Here is a 16,441-nt window from a genome sequence, read left to right as displayed (position 1 = left end):
GGAGCTCAGGTCACCAGCGTCATCAGGTCGAAGAGAGGGAGTTGCAATTAGGATCCAATAGAGTAACAATAGTAGTTGATTGCAGAGTCCTGCGAGATCACTTATAACTATTTTTTCTCCCAAGTTATCATGTTCTAGCGGTTGTCTGCTTCTGCTGGCTTTCATAGGGGGACTCACCAAACATATGAGGGAATGCATAACGGCCCCCACCATAAGCCTCTTGTAGAGCATGGCATCGATCATTGAGGTGGATGCGCTGCAGATTCTGGCAACATCGTTGGCTAGGTCTCCGGCCTCGTTCTTGCTGGCCTCCGTGCTGCTCCATAAAATCCTCGCATGCCTGGAGACGCATGCGCCAGTCACTTTCCCGGCTAGCAGCGGTAGTGCTTGCTGCGATGTGAACCAGCAGCACGAGCAGCAAGGTCGTTGATGTCATTTTGCAGGCCATATTGCTGGATTCTAGCTGGCAGCAAGCACCCCGTACGTATGTATGCGTAGAGATCAGTAACTAGGTAAGTGCAGGCTAGGAAAATGGTGGTATGAGGACGCTGTATTTATAGTTGCCTAAAAATTTCATACATGCAGTGTAGCGTGGGTTGTTTCCATATAATTGGCTGATGATAATGGGCCTAGCCACGCCCCCCTCCACTTTGTCTCTACCCTGTGAAACGTGTTGAAACCAGTCCACGCTAATGCGGACTGGTTCCCGCAAGTTCAACCTGTGATACAAAGCCCAATACATAATGCGTATAAATTTCATGCATGCAGTGTAGCGTGGGTTGTTTCCATATAATTGGTTGATGATAATGGGCCTAGCCCCGCCCCCTCCACTTTGTCTCTACCTGTGAAATGTGCTGAAACCAATCCGCGCTGATGCGGACTGGTTCCAGCAAGTTCAGCTTGTTATACAAAGCCCATTACATACTGGGTTGTTTATTACTCACTCCTTATTTAATTATCTAGAATCTCAGCAGATCCCCTCGTGACCTTCCCCACTGTTCAGCCCAACGACGACTAAAACTAGCTCTACACAAGCGGGACACAAACTCAAAACTTCACAGCCAACTAGAACCATATCTCTATGCTAACCATTCTAGCACCACGAGAATGCTGCATGCAACAAAACATCTTCAACATATAAATAAAACACCCCCGCCTCATGCTTGCCTGCTCGCATTGCTCAGTTGTGCTCCCGACCTCTCATGTAATACTGTCACCCTATTTTCCTTTTTAGTCACGAATGTGTATTTTTCCAAATTCACATTAAAAGAAACAAAGAAATTTTTTTGTTTCTTTAATTTTAAAATTGGCTTCACGAAGCTATACATAATCACCGCATATGTCCTTGGTGACACTACTCCAAACCATTCCGCACCGTACCGGCGCAAACTGGTTCTAGCACGGGGCGACACCACCGCCACTGTCAATAAATCCATGCAGTATTGTGGAAGTTTTTTTTATTAAAAAAAAAGGCTCCTTGGTAAACTGGATCACTTTTGTATTAAAATAAAGTAGGATGTTTTTGTTTTCATAAGGTGTAGATAGTGGACAAAGTGACAATACTCGGATATGTGGATAGGAGGAAAGTTTTGAAAGCTATGAGGAAGACAGAAAAAAGGGCAGAGTTCTGGAAAGAAGCATTTAATAGGTTCCACAATCATTTATCATATGATGCAGATGATGGGACCTTTCAACCACATGAACAGTGGGGAAGGTCACGAGGACTATTGTGGTTTCTTGGGGAAGGACTTCCTTGACTCATGATCCTCTTTACAATGATCAAGAAAATTTAGTCTCTATTTCCAAAAGTTTGATGATTTTGATAATCATGTTGATGAAAGTGAGAGTATAAATTGAGTTGGGTGCAATGGTTGAAGTTCTAGAGACAGCCAGTAAAAAAGCTACTTTGGAGCTTCTTCTTTATCACATAGTTCCTGAGGTGGCTCCATGTGTGGATGAGGGGGATGATAGCCACTTACACGTGGACAAAGGTGAGGACATCCTAAAGACAATAAGGTGAGTTTCCGGTTGTGCCTTTATGTAGGCTTATTCCATATGATCACAAGCACTGCGATAAATCACTTGTCTGTAATTCACAAATAACTTTCTTGAGGGACTCGCTCGTTTTTTTCTTCGCTCGAAAAAACTCGCTCACCATCTTGTAAGACTCATGGTTATCCAACTAGACACATCAATTTCTTATAGGTTTCTCTCCATTATTGATATATTTTCTCTTATTTTGTCTAGATTATCTCAAATATTATAAGGAGACTCTTGGATTCAAGCTATGGAAGGTGGCATGGAGACAAAGATCGCCATGATGAAGGCGATTAAGAGAAAAATGCTCAATAAGCAAGACACACAGACCTCTCTCATTGGGGGAATGCCTCTAACTGAGGTTACTTTGTGATTATTCGTTTTTCTCATTATCTATTCCCTAATCATTCTCTTGGTCTATAAAATGAGGCCTTCTCTTTTGTAAATGGAGACTACAGTACATACCCACACACCTAAACATACACACCCTTGTGCTACATGCTAGTAGCATGAACCCTAATCACATAATCACAATACCATCACCATCACCATGCACAAAATGAGGACCATATCTCCACACACTTGTAATGAAGGATTGAATGCGCGATTTCAAGAAGAAGAATGATGGCTACACTCATGATATTCCTCATCATCAACTCCCATCCCTCCACTATGCTTCAACGGTCTTGTCCCCTTGTCATCTTCTTTCCCTATGCTACCTATTGTATTCATCTTTTGCAAGCAATCAACACACTCCATCTTGGTGACATACCTTGTGTCATTTGGTATACACTTAATTGTGAGTATGGTTTATGCTCGTTCTTTCCATTTTGCTTATGTTAAGGTGTGCGGATTTGCCACCATACACACACTCTCTCTAACTCTCATATTCCTATCATCTTGCTGCTTGCATCTCAAGGTGTGCGGATTTTCCACCTCCAGTATGAGAAGTGAGAATACTTACATGTCTTCATTACCTCATTATCTTCCTTACTACATGCACAAGTAGCAAACCCATTCTCACTCACTCACCATTCCTCTCATTGTTTTTTTTTTGACCACCCCATCCCACACGGGCGTGGATTTTGAAATTGTTTTCTATGGCATGTTTGAGCGTGTAAATATATGTGTCCTAGCCGTATATCTTGCTAGATGGTGCCCCTATTGTGTACCTCCCATGATGATACCATTGTGCATAGTCTTGGTGTAGAGGCCACTGGGTCTGTTTTGCACTTCTGCTTCTTAGAATTTCCAAAATCACAACAGAATGTCAATTTAAGGGGTCTAGACATCATATGTGTATGTTGTCTAGGTTGGTGTTTTTTGCTCAAACTTGGTGCAAAGGTAGCTCTTGATGTGTGTATTTCTTTAATGTGTGCAATTATGAACTTGGACTATTGCTTATGTATCCAAGGCCTTAGAAGGGGTTTAGGACACTTTGATTGGGAAAATGATTAGGGTGGTGTTCATAACATGCCCAAAGGTGCCCAAACTTGGTCTTGAGGCTATATATACCATGCTGTATGAATCTGGATGTTCAGAATGTTGACAAAATTCCTTTGTGACAAGTCCAAACATCATACACATATGATGTCTACTTTTCAAACTGGATATTTGAGCATTGGGACATGAGCTGTGTGCTTGCTTTGTGTATAATTTCACTTGATTTGGAGAACTTTTAGTAAGTTCATATCTAAATTATGGGATAAGATTGAGACTTTGCGTTTTTTGGGTCTTGAGTATCCCAATAAGCTCCGAACCTTATGAACTTTTATGTGCTTCATGCTTAGAGTATGCACATGTGTTTGTGAAGTCAAGTGAGTGGAAAGGTGAATGTTAGACATCATACGTGTATGATGTCTACCTTGATAAAAAGTGAGTTTGATGCCTTGGGGTGTTTTGTGATGTTTCCCTAAGTCCTACTAGCTAGTTTTCAACTCAAAAAGTCAAATGTTTAGCTTAGAAACTCCCTATTTGGCATTTCCGTCTCTAAGAGGGATTTCTCCATTTGGAGACGACTTCCCACAATGATTCATCTTGAGCTCCATCTCCCAATCTTGTGGATAAGGAATGGAACCTTTCCATGGTTTTGGTGTATCATTTGGTCTTACAAATACCCTTTTTGGAAATTTGTCACTCAAATAGCGTCTTTTTGGGAAGAGATGTTCGGCTACAATTGTTGGTGACATGTCGATGATGGCCCTGAAGTTTGGTGGAAAACGAACGTACTGTTTGGCCATGAAAGCCAAATGACACTTTGCGTGTCCAAATCCTAGCTTGATGTTTTGACCAAGTCTTGATATTTTGACTCTATAGGAAATTGCATAGGCTTGTAGGGACCCTTGATGAGTAGCTATTCCTGAATTTTGGTAGCATTTTGCTAACTTTCTTCCTGGTCGGCTTCTGCAGGCTCCAAGAAGTTATGGTTTTTTTGACTAGTCTAAGTTAGTATAGGAGGTCATAGACATGTTCCACTAGCCTAGGGTTATCCCTCTATCAAGTCTCATAGCCCATCGGGTCAGTGGTCATTGCAATGCAAAACCTTCTCAATTTCTTCCTCGCGATGCCACATTGTCATTTTCATCAGTTTCTTATGAGATGAAGTAAGCATACAACATATAGGGTACATGGTGAGGAGCCTACCTCTCATATCTAGCACCAATTGGTGTCCTATGTGTATCGTACAAAGATGTAGAAAGTTCGTGCGCTATAAATCTTCTCTAGCTCTCTCCTCTAACTTATGAATAGTAGAAATGAGAGAATAAGTGAGGTCGAAATATCTTATATTGGGGTTCCCCAGACCACTTGCCATGATATTTGACACATTGTGATTTTATATCATAATGAATTGCACTTTAGGCTCAAAATTTTTTCCTTTTGGACTTCGTTTGACCCATTTCTGGATAATTTTCCCTTTCGTCTGAAGACTGGCCAGATTGGGCTTTCGCAACCTTTTTTTCATAATTGTGCATAGGCTTCGCATATGATGTCCTTTGTTTACTGATCATTCTTGTATTTTTCTTTTGTCATTTCAACTTCATCTCACTTGGTTTTTCTATTTTTCTTTATTTTTTCTAATAAATTAGCAAAAATAGAAGGAAACTAACTAAAAGTAGCTCATAAAATATCAAAAAATCAAAATAAAATGTAAAAAAACACAGTAAATCGTTATGTGCAGTTATCCATAATATTTTTGGATAGATTGCTGCATTTTTCTCACTTTTATGCATGAAATTACTATTTTTACATATATACACACACCTAGAGGCTCATTACTGACGTTTGTCCTCATGTCCCTATTGAATCCCATTAGATAAGGGCAAATATACTTGGGTTCACCAAATTCTTACAATCAAATGCAATCAAAATCCATAAACATAGAAAACAATGCCCTTCAATACTTTTCTTAGTTTGTCGGGTTCACATTGAGAATGTCTCCCTCCCTCCAAGTTGGTGTCCTCATGGGGATGATGGCGTATCACCCAAGGGTATGTGTTGTGCATAGATGACAAAGCGATGCTAATGCTTGCCATGTAATGCAGCCCTATATGCATACTCGATGAATGCATAGAAAAAGTTAATGTTGTGCAAGAGGAGGGTATAAGCGATATTATTATTGGCATTCGATGTGGAGGTTTCCTGTTAAGTCAATAGTACTAAGAAGATAGCAATGAAATAACAATTTCTCTAAGTGTGCGGCTCGCTATTTGATTGACAATGGCTGCTTTGGTACTTATGTTATGGGCGGATTTTGTGCTGATCTTTGTTTAAGTACCTAGCTTTTGTGTTGATCTTTGTTTAAGTATCTAGATTTTTGTTTGGTTCTTTGGAGCTTTCTGTAATTTCTTGGGTACCCAAATTTGGTGCACCTCTGGTTGTGGATCGTATGACTTTGGTGTTAGTGTGCTCTAAAAGGTTGATCTCGTAGTGAGATCCTTGTGGTTCCACTTAAGAATCCATATTTTCTCTTGATTATCTTGTGTAGCAAGAAATCTCTTCGACACCCATACCTGATTATACCTTCGGGTTAGTTGTCGTAGTTTGTCACTTGTCTTCATCGAGGTAGCTTCTCACTGGGTCAACTTTGCAGCTACTTTTGTTTTGACTCAAACTTGCTTCGGTGTTTTTAGTGACTCTTGTTTGATGGTCTTGTTGCTCGGCTCTGCAATAGTAATGACCTTTGTGTTGCTCTTTGGAATCCTTTTCTTATTTGTTGTACGTAAGGGTTCATTGCCCTTTGTTGGTAGATTTGTCACCATTTGTTTGTCGTTCTTTTTTTCCAAAGGAAACTGTTTGTTTTTTGTTGCATGCTAAATATTAATTGTATGAGAGCTCCAATTAATTTGTACATTGTACTTTTGCTTCCATGGCTGGCCTAGTAACAATGGATGTTGTGCTTGCTTATCTTCTACCACATAAAACTTATGCGGGTAGATATATTGATTAACATGAACATGTATCACTACTCATCCAATTTATTTGATTGAGTGCTCCAAATAACTTTGAATGCCCTGATGAGTTGGTTGAAGCTGCCCCCCCCTCAAGTGTCATCTGCTTGTATAGGCGGTAGGAAATGAGGTTTCCTTGACCTTTGGAGTCTAGGATTGCCTTGGCCTCCACTTGATTACCTCCAAGCTTGACTTTTATGGTTGGGTCCATTGTATGTTCCTCTTAAAAGTCAATCACTTTGATCACATTGATCTATATTGGTGGTCCGTGATGTTGTTGTTGTCATAGAAGCTTCCATTTTGCCATGCACACCTTGGCTTTTTCTTGAGCTTCTTTCACAACCCATTGCTTTTCTTGTGAGCGTTTCCTTTTTGTATGGATTTGCTGAAGCATGTTCTAGGTTAGTGAGAGATGATAGTTTTAAGTTGGCACCCACTAATCCAATTTAGCATTTCCTCACCCTCCAATGTAGCAAGCTTGATGGCTCCACTTGGCGATATATCGATGATCACCAAGGATCCCATCCCTCGCATTTCAAGTTTTTTTGCATGCTATTTCAATGTATAAACCAGAACATAGTCTGCGATTTTATACTCTTCCAATCTTACATGCTTATAAAAAAAATCCTTTTGTCGCCTTTTTTGAGTGTAGATAGAGGTGATGGTCGTCAGGTGAAGCTCATCTAGTTTTTCAAGGTCATCGACTCTGGAGGACAAGTCATGGCTTGTCCATCCAAATTGTCTAGCTACTCTAAGAGTGGGAATCAGGAACTCCATTGGAAAGATTACATTAACCTCTGAAATGTCATGTGTTTGAATTGATGGCAAATTATGTCCATTTTGCTTCAAATCAATTTTGGAGCATGCATAGATGCATAAAAACATGGAAAGATCAAAACCATGCCATCCATATAAAATTTGCAACTAAAGTAAATAATCATGATTATTTACCGCCGCTGGGAAAATTTTCCAACTTTTTGCATTTTTGACATCATAGGCTTGAAAAATATGTGATTTAGATACTTCAAGTGAAGCGTGGGCTCATCTGAGTGCACTGGTGAGTGGAAATCGTGCCAGATTTAGGCTTTAGACTCTAAAACAGTATATATGAAGGGATTTTGGGTTTTTGTGATCCAAATGTGATCAAACTTGACTGGTGGGCTTGGAACATCATGTACTTTGGTGCCATAAGGTCAAAGTTGAAATTTAAGCTCACTCTAGTAAATAAATAAATAATTCCGATTATTAACTTTTTCATCAACTTGGACATTTTTTGTTGCAAGTTGGTTCCAAGCATGATATAGATCCTCTGTGTGAGATATGGGGTGATTTGGATCAAAAAATGTGACAATTAACTTAGAATTTAGACAGAAGATCCTTTAGTGTTTTTTTTTACAAAATCAAAGATTTTCTTGATCTTTTGGGGTCATACTTGACATATGGCATGTGATAGATGTGTAAAAGTGATAGGTGAAGTGATAAGATAATTTTCAAGCCAAATGTGCACAAAAGTAAATAATCACAATTATTTACAACAGTCACTTTTTTTTGCATGAAAACATAATTTTATAACCTACACATCTTTAACACATCTAAAACAAGTCCTAAAATGAAATTGGTAAGGTTTGGTCGTTTCGACATCACTTCGTGCTCTTGTCGACTCTGAAATCATCGGTTTTCGTTACTACTTGGTGTGTAGAGTTATTTGGTCACTTTTGAAGCCACGAACTTGTCCGCTACATAGTCCTGATGTTGCTCATCCAATTTGGGCTCATTTGGAGTCAGTTTGACTTCATATATTAAATTTGACACTTTGTAGTCTTTGAGATGTTTCCTGTTTCTTCAAAGATTGCCTTTATTGTTTTCTTGAAACCATCTAGGTACATTTTGTATAGACCTTCTCTATAAGCTGCCCATGGAGTCAAAATCAATCTTGACATGTGGCAAAAACCTAGATTATTTACTTGGGGACTCCCTCGACCCTTGCCAAATGGTCATCTAATGGTATGGAAGTTTTCGACTATCTAGGGGCATGCTCTAGCTCGTGTCTCTTCCAATTCGGTTGAGCTGACAAGCCGCTATGGTCGTTTTTGTGTCGTAGAAATTTGTACACAGCTGAGATTCTAGGGTTTTGTCCTGGGCGTAGACTTGCTACCCGACTGTATAGAAATGTTCTTTGATGAGTTTAGAACTTACCCCTCATGTAAAGTGTAAGATGGCATTAAAAATGGGTGACTGTGGACTCCAAAAATCGCACGCGAAGAAGATACACAGCTATCTCCTCCAAGAGTGACTAGTGGAAATGAGGCTATTTTGGGCCACATAAGATATCTATACTTGGGCTTCCCAAACTATTTTCCCCCAGATTCCCCTATTAGTCCTACTAGGCCATGAAATCTACATTAGACTCAAAAAAATTCTCAATCGGACTTCGTTAGCTCATTATGCAAGAAGTTGCAAAAGCAGGTCTTGGCGGCTTAATTTAGGCTTCTTGCTTCCATTTTCTGTTTTGACTGAAAAATTTTATGTATGTTTGCCTTATTCTTCTAATCATCGGTGTATCTTCAGTTTCTCCATCTAAGCTCATTTGCTATTTATTATTAAATTTTGACCTGTTTATTAAAAAATCAAAGAAAATGATAAAATGCACTAAAAAAGCAATTTGAAAAATCAACAATTTAGAAAATCCATTGAAGAATCTTGTTTTATTAATTTTTGATGCATTTCTTCTTTTTTAAACTCCAATATCAAGAAAAATTGATAAAAATAGGCAAAAAGGCTATTTTTTAATGTATTTGTTGATAGTATATACACTATTTACACTCATTGGAGAGATGTTATCAGCTAAAATTCCCCCGTTGATGATTTCTTAAGGGCATTATTAGGTAATTTTACAAAAAAAAACAAGTGAACATCCAACGTTTTTCCTCCCTCTTCAAACATTGCCCTTAATTACCAAAGTTCCCTTCCACCCCTCCTAGATGGAGTACTCCGGGACGACTGCGTGCATGGATTGAACAATTATGTATATGAATAGCCATGGTTGGCTCTATCACTCTTTGAAGGTCACTGCAATTCAAACCAGTATGATGTGCAAGAGTTGGGTCTTGGGTAGTTTATGATTTCCGAGGTTGAAGTTTCCTATTGATGTTTTCTAAATAGCAGATTCGGTAATTTATGTGCTCTTTGTTTGATTGTACCATCTAGATTCTTTGACACACAGATTCGTGAGCTATAGATATCAACAATGGCGGTTGCTGAGATTTAACTCTCCACTGGTATCTTGGTTTTACAGTTTATGGAGAAGATAAATGCTCCTTTTTCCTCCAAACCCATCTTGTGCTAGTTTCCCTTCTCCAAGATGTTTTTCTCTGAGTCATTAGATGTGAAACTTCCTTCAGTATGGTCGATGAGTTTTTAGGAACTCAAATTTGAGACGGATTGTCCTTGATTTTTGCTTTTGGTACCCAAATCTGCCTGACTCCTTGCATGCTACTTGTAGCATTTGCTTGTCTAGAGGAGGAAGTAGATTGACTACTCCTTAGTTTCTTTTGTGGGTGACCTCTTTTCCATTCCTCTTTGCTTGGTGCAATTGGAACTAGGAGTTGTCCTCCTTTAAGTGATAGCTTGAGTTGATTGGTGTCCCAATCTGGTACTGCCTTGTATGTCCGCATCTATGAGACTCTAATAATCATTGTTTCATTCATATGTTCATCTAGTATGCATACAAATTGATGAGGGCATGAACATCCATGTACTATCACATTCAAGTTGACTACTCCCAATGCCGGTGTTGGGTTTTTGTTTCATCCTTTGATAGCAGATATTCTCGATGCTAAAGACTGATGCGTAGCTCTCCTGTAAATGGAATAACTGACTGCATTCATTCAAGTTTTGGTATCTACGAGTGCATTTGTGCTATGATTGTTTAGTTTTACTTTGATTTGAAGGTCCATTCCATCCAACCATTCATAATCCGTTCATACTACATCGTTTTGTGATTCCCATAGTCTTTCTTTTCCAAAGTGTTGCTGAGAATAGGTGTTTGTTGATTTTTGAAAGAAGCTTCCCTCTTGAGTAATTAAAGTCAAGCTTCCTCTTGAGATTCATCAATAACCTGCTATCGTTTGATCTTTCTTTGCTTTGCTACATGCATTTTCTCTAGCAAATCATTGATTAGTGGAAAATGGTACTTCTTAAAGCGACATCCACTAATCGAGTTAGCCATTGGCTCACCATCTGGAGTGGACAGCTTAACTAATCCTCTTGGAGATACATGTGCAATGATAAACGATCCGGTTTTCTTTTTCTTGAACTTGGGAATGTGTTGCTTAAGGGAATAGACTAAAACTAGGTCCTTTTTTTTCAAGATTTCTGTGACTAGATGTGAATCAAAATTTTTTTTTTTTTTTGTTTTTGTGCATAGATGTGAGCTACAATTGTTAGCCTTTTCTCATCAAGATTTTCTAAATCTTCAAACCTCTCTAAAAATTCATGCTTGGTCCACTCAAGATCTTTAGCTACCCTTAGTGTTGGCTATTGAAATTCTATCGGTAGTATGGTATCAAGACCATAAACAAGATTAAAGGGTGTAGCATTTAAATCTGTCTTAAATGAAACTCTATAAGCCCATAAAGGGGCATGCAGATTTATTTTCCAATCAGTTTGTCCTAAACTAACCACTTTAACCAATATAAAGCTAATAATTTTATTTGTGTGCTCAACTTGTCCATTTTCTTGTGGATGATATGGAGGATGACCATAAATTCATTTAGCAGATACTCAATTACCTCATTGAGGAAATGAGTACCCCTATCACTAACAATTTCTATTGGTAGTCCATATCTTGTGAATACATTCTCATACAAGAATGTGGCTATGGTTCTAGCATCATTATTCATGGTTGCCTTAGCCTCTGCCCACTTGGTCAAATAGTCCATAGCTACAATGATATATTGAGCTTGAGTTCTATAAGCAGGTGGTTGTATTGGCATGACAAAATCTATGTCCATTTTGCAAAAACTCTAGCCTTCATCATTGGTCTTAAAGGCATGCTATCTACCCTCGTTGGCATTTTTGCTCGTTGGCATGCATCACATCTTCAAACATATTCTTTCGCATCTAGAAAAAATTGTTGGCCACCATATGCCTGCAATTAAAATTCTTCTAACGCTAGTTTCACTAGGTAAGTGACCTCGATCTAATCCAGCATGTGCTTGTTCTAGAGTGGGTATGTATTCATCTTCATTTACATAGAGACACAAATGTTGATCCTTTCCAAAGACGCCTAAAGCGATGCACAAGAATTGTTTTTAAAAAGGTGGTAGGGCAATGAATACCTTGCCACCCATCAACCATATTCAACATTGTTTCCAAAATAAAGATGCAAAATTGACAAAATTATTTTGAGGGAAGTGAAATGACAAAAGTAATACAATGACAAAATTATACACACCATAGGAAAAGTCACTTGATTGATAAGCTCTGACCAAAATGTAATAATTACAATATAATTGTCATCATTGAGAAAATATATTGTTGACCAATAGTTACAAAAATGACGTACATACGTCATCTCATTATACATGCTATGACAAAAGATAACTAGTGCTATTTGGCTACGGGTAGATTGACGGCGTCTAATCAAACGTGTCATCGCGTCCAAGTGGCGTATCTGTTGGATTCTGTAGAAAAAACAATAAGACTTTCTCTAAGTATAAACATATAATTACAAAACAATTTCTTTTTTAGCTTATCATTAAAACACAACAAATATAAGAGAGCAAGGTGAAATACTAACCATGTCAGAGCGAGAACTGAGAATGTCCATAAGGGCGTTTAAGCCCTTTCTGCCCACATACTCGTGTTCGTACAGTGTGGGGTCACGTTCTGTGATCGACCACTATTCAAAACATACAAAGAATACGTTATGCTAGAATTTAAAAGTACAATTATCAATAACTACAAAACCTAAAGGGTTTTTGCTTAAAAAAACATCCTCAAATGATGCTCACCCGTGGCTCCCCAAGTGGTGCGATCTCCCTGCCTCTACTCGCGCTTTGGCTACCTCCTTTTGTTGCTTCCACTTGTCAGGATTCTTACGTGCTGCTTGCTTTGCATTCTTCCAATCTTCTTTGGCTAGTCAATCTGGCCTCTTCCACCCATGCTTTATTGCTTTTTACACTTTAGAATGCTTGTTCTTGCAGTATTCACGCATCCGCACCTCCATCAGGTCTTCATTGAAGCGCTCATCCCAACTTGACACGAGAAACTTTTCGTGCAGCATGCTGATGACTCTCTCTTTTAACTCATTTGGCACTTCACTCCAGGTGTTTTGTATGTAGTTTTGAAACACCTGAGAGCAAAGGCTACGCATGCGTGAGGTCACCTTCTTGCCAACATCATCCATGATGATGCTGCACTGATGTCGACCGAATACAACAATCCCTCTCGCCTGTGGTGTGAATCTGAGTGTCTTCGCAGGGGTCTCGAGTGGCGTCTCAATGGGGGTATGGACAACAGGTGTCTCCACTGGATTTTGGGGCCCAAAGCAAGGATTGTTGACCGAAATGACTTTCGGAGGAGTAGCGAGTGGTGTGTAGCCAGGAACGGCCGATAGTCACACAAAACCTGGAGTAGATGACGATGTCATGGATGGTTTGGGGGCCGGAAAATAATGGAAAGGTCATTAGGAAGAGGATGGGGTCTAGGAGGGCCTCTTTATTTGCCATGAGATTATGGAGGTGATTAACATTTTGACACATAGATGTATGCCATGTGTGCAAGAATGGTGGGTGTGTAAGGATGGTCAAAGGATGCACTTTCGCCCCCCAAAAGGGGGTGGACAACTTTATGGTTTTTGGCCTTCCATAACTCCTACATATGATCTCTAATTTGAGCGGAGATTATAGATCAAGAATCTACATGAGGAGCTCTTCCCATAGGCATGCTACATGATATACTTTTACCTGCTAGATTTTAAATTTTATTTTAAGGAGAAAAATTAAATTCTAATAAACTAGTTGTTTTGCCTGTTTGAATTCAAAAGCCGTCGTTTGATTGCTTTCTTAATACTAAATCTTTGACTCCCTTAAAGTGCCAAATAGAGAGGCCCTCCTAGACTCCATTCTCTTCAGGAGCATCATCGACTATGAGGCGATGTCAAAGAATCAGCGGTGAGATCTCCACAGCAACTGCCACCGCCACCACTAGAGCATCGGTGCCTAGAAGAGTGTGTAGATTGTCTAGTCGAAACCAAACTCTCGGAGCGTGCTTATAGCTCCAAAATATAAGAAGATGCTGAAGGAGTGGAACGACGCGACGGTGCTCTAGAGTGATGACACTCCACGTACTACCTGCTCTGTTTGGGTGACAAGGAAGGAAGAAATTGATCATCACCCATACCTACGTTAAATACAGGAACGTTAAATCTTAATGATAAATGGAGAAGGAAATCTGAAGAAGTTATAATTTGATTAGTCACAATTGAAATTCTCAAGCATAGCATATAGACAAGATTGGACAAAACTCCCCGTGAATATAATATATATTAAAAAAATGAGCAAAATGCTCAATCACAATATTTATGGCTTTAAGAGGTCTCTCTCTCATCCTCGCATAACTCCCTATCTCTATATAGAGCTCTCTGTTTAGGCAAATGTCCTCCGTTTCATTTTGTAGGTCCTTTGCATGCATCCCATAGTGAGTAGCAGCGCCAGGCTCGTCTGGCACCACCTCAGCGGATTTGGAATCAGCATCCTCTCCAATCTCCTCCATTGATGCCACTGTGATTGGCACATGGTAGCCCTCATGCATATGTGCACTACGAGAGGCTACCTCTATGACATACCACCAGTTTGGTGCAGACTTTGTAGGATGAAATACCACCTGCAAGAGGCCTATGTGCATTAAGTCTAGGTCCACATGTGACACATGCTCTATATCCACTTGTTTGAAGCCCTGCATGTATACACATGACAATAGATAAGCTTGAGAAAAACAAAGGTTTTTAGTGTTTGAATTCGAGTATATATCACCTGAGCATTCTGTTAGTCCGGGATAGTCATGCATGGTCCACATTAGAATGCCTCTGATCAAAGCATTGCATCGACGTGTGTGTCATCTCATATCCACCACTTCAATGTAATCCACAATTGTTGTAGATCTTCCAATAGTGGACAAAGATACACATCCATATTCTTCACTTTATATCGCCCTGGCACAATCAAGCGTAGAAACAGGTGCCCCTTCTTGGTAGTCAACCACAGAGGAATGTTGTAGTTGACGATGAAAACTAGCCATACACTGTAAGATGTTGACCTCTAATCAAATGCATTTGCACCATCCATAGCTAGACCGAGGTGCAAATTTTGAGCTTCCCTGGAAAAATCCGACCATGTATCGTCTATATGCTTCCAAGCCACACAATCTCCAGGAATCCGCAGCATACCATCCGAATATCTATTCTCCTCATGCCATGATGCTAGCGCGGCCATGGACTTACATTCAAAGAAATGTTTGATGTAAGGAAGCAAAGGAAAGTGTCACAAAACCTTTTGCGAAATTTTTTGTCCGCGGAGATCTACTCAATATCTCTCAAAATCACATTTTAAATACTTCTCCATGTCTATGTATTCCCCTCTGAAAAGAATGCAATCGTTAGGACAAGCGTGAATAGAATTGTAATATATCCACTAGACCTTTCTTGCTTCCTCTCTGGAATCTAGCATCACATTATCAGCTGGCAATATGTGCTCTTTGAGCAATCCACACAGTGAAAAAAAAGTGATACGCTTGTGTAAGTAATCTATCAGATCATTATACATTTAGAGTTTTTTATTGAAGTAAACACGTTGAAATAGATCTTCTGAAAAGTGTTGTGATGCTGGTGTCACTCCATCCAAAATTTTCCTGCATGTTGAGAAGAACCAGGAGCGCCTTCAATATAGACACACATGCTCCACCATAAAATGGCATATCGGCTTCCATTTTTCATGTCATCATAGATAAGCATTTCTCAATGTATGATCATATCAATCATTTCATCAATCCCGGGCTAAAAAATAACCTCATTGGAAATGTGGTCTGCATGATCACCCTCCAAGCCGTCAAAGGCTACATCTTGTGGCCTCACGTTGATGGAGGAAAAAACTCCCTGTGCATACTCACACACCCAGACAACTCAACACCACACCATGAGTTTATTTAAATTCCAACCCACACACACCACCACTCAAGATCTCAATAAAAATACTACCCACAAGCTCAATTCACACTCCAAACACCTCGACCTACAAGCCCTTTCCTACCCGTAGGCACTACAAGGTGAGTCGAGTTGATCAACACTTGAAATTACACTTGATGGTGACCAAAATATACAAGAAAAACCATCAAAAACTCCAAAAATACAGCCACAAAAGACCTCTCTCAAACCATTTCAAAGCCTTCACAAAACTCCACTCTGTTGGACTCTTTGGAGTAGCACCAACCCTAATGGCACCGATACAGGGTCACATCGTTTTGTAGAAAGCCGCACCTTCTTCCCTTAGTTCCTTACACACACACATTCATGAAAACCTCAAGACTTCCATAGACTCTCCCAAGTGCAAAATTTAAGAGAGAAATCTCTCATTCACTCCTGTACACACTCGAAAACAGGACGCAACCGCGATCGGACTGCACTAGACCAGTTGTAGGAACCCTGCTTCCTCCCACACACACATAGGTGAAAGTGTTGATACTGCTCTTCAATATTTATCCCTCATGCTGGACCATCACGGAACGGTGAGTGATGTTGCAATTTAAAGCCTTTTCACACCTTTTTTGACCTTTTTTGGCTCAGTTTTGGCTAGTTTTGACCCCTGACGGGTATTTTTCACGAGAAAAACCCCAAGTGGACTCCAAAATTCACCAAAGTTTGTACGCTTTATTCTTGATATCCAATTCCATTTTTGACC

At 39.6% G+C, this 16,441-nt stretch overlaps 1 protein-coding gene across 1 annotated transcript; it reads right to left on the bottom strand.

Annotated features, from left to right (window-relative positions):
• Positions 1-127: 127 nt before the first annotated feature.
• On the bottom strand, positions 128-436 carry LOC147422392 (uncharacterized). The gene has a single exon (XM_086503594.1). It carries the CDS (start codon positions 434-436, stop codon positions 128-130), a length of 309 nt encoding a protein of 102 aa, XP_086359720.1.
• Between the last annotated feature and the right edge of the window lie 16,005 nt (positions 437-16,441).

The sequence above is a fragment of the Adiantum capillus-veneris genome, chromosome 27 (assembly GCF_014529385.1).
Source record: "Adiantum capillus-veneris isolate H3 chromosome 27, ASM1452938v2, whole genome shotgun sequence".
NCBI classification, from domain to species: domain Eukaryota; kingdom Viridiplantae; phylum Streptophyta; class Polypodiopsida; order Polypodiales; family Pteridaceae; genus Adiantum; species Adiantum capillus-veneris.
Note: the sequence above shows the minus strand (reverse complement) of the source record. Positions and strands in the feature narration are given on the sequence as shown.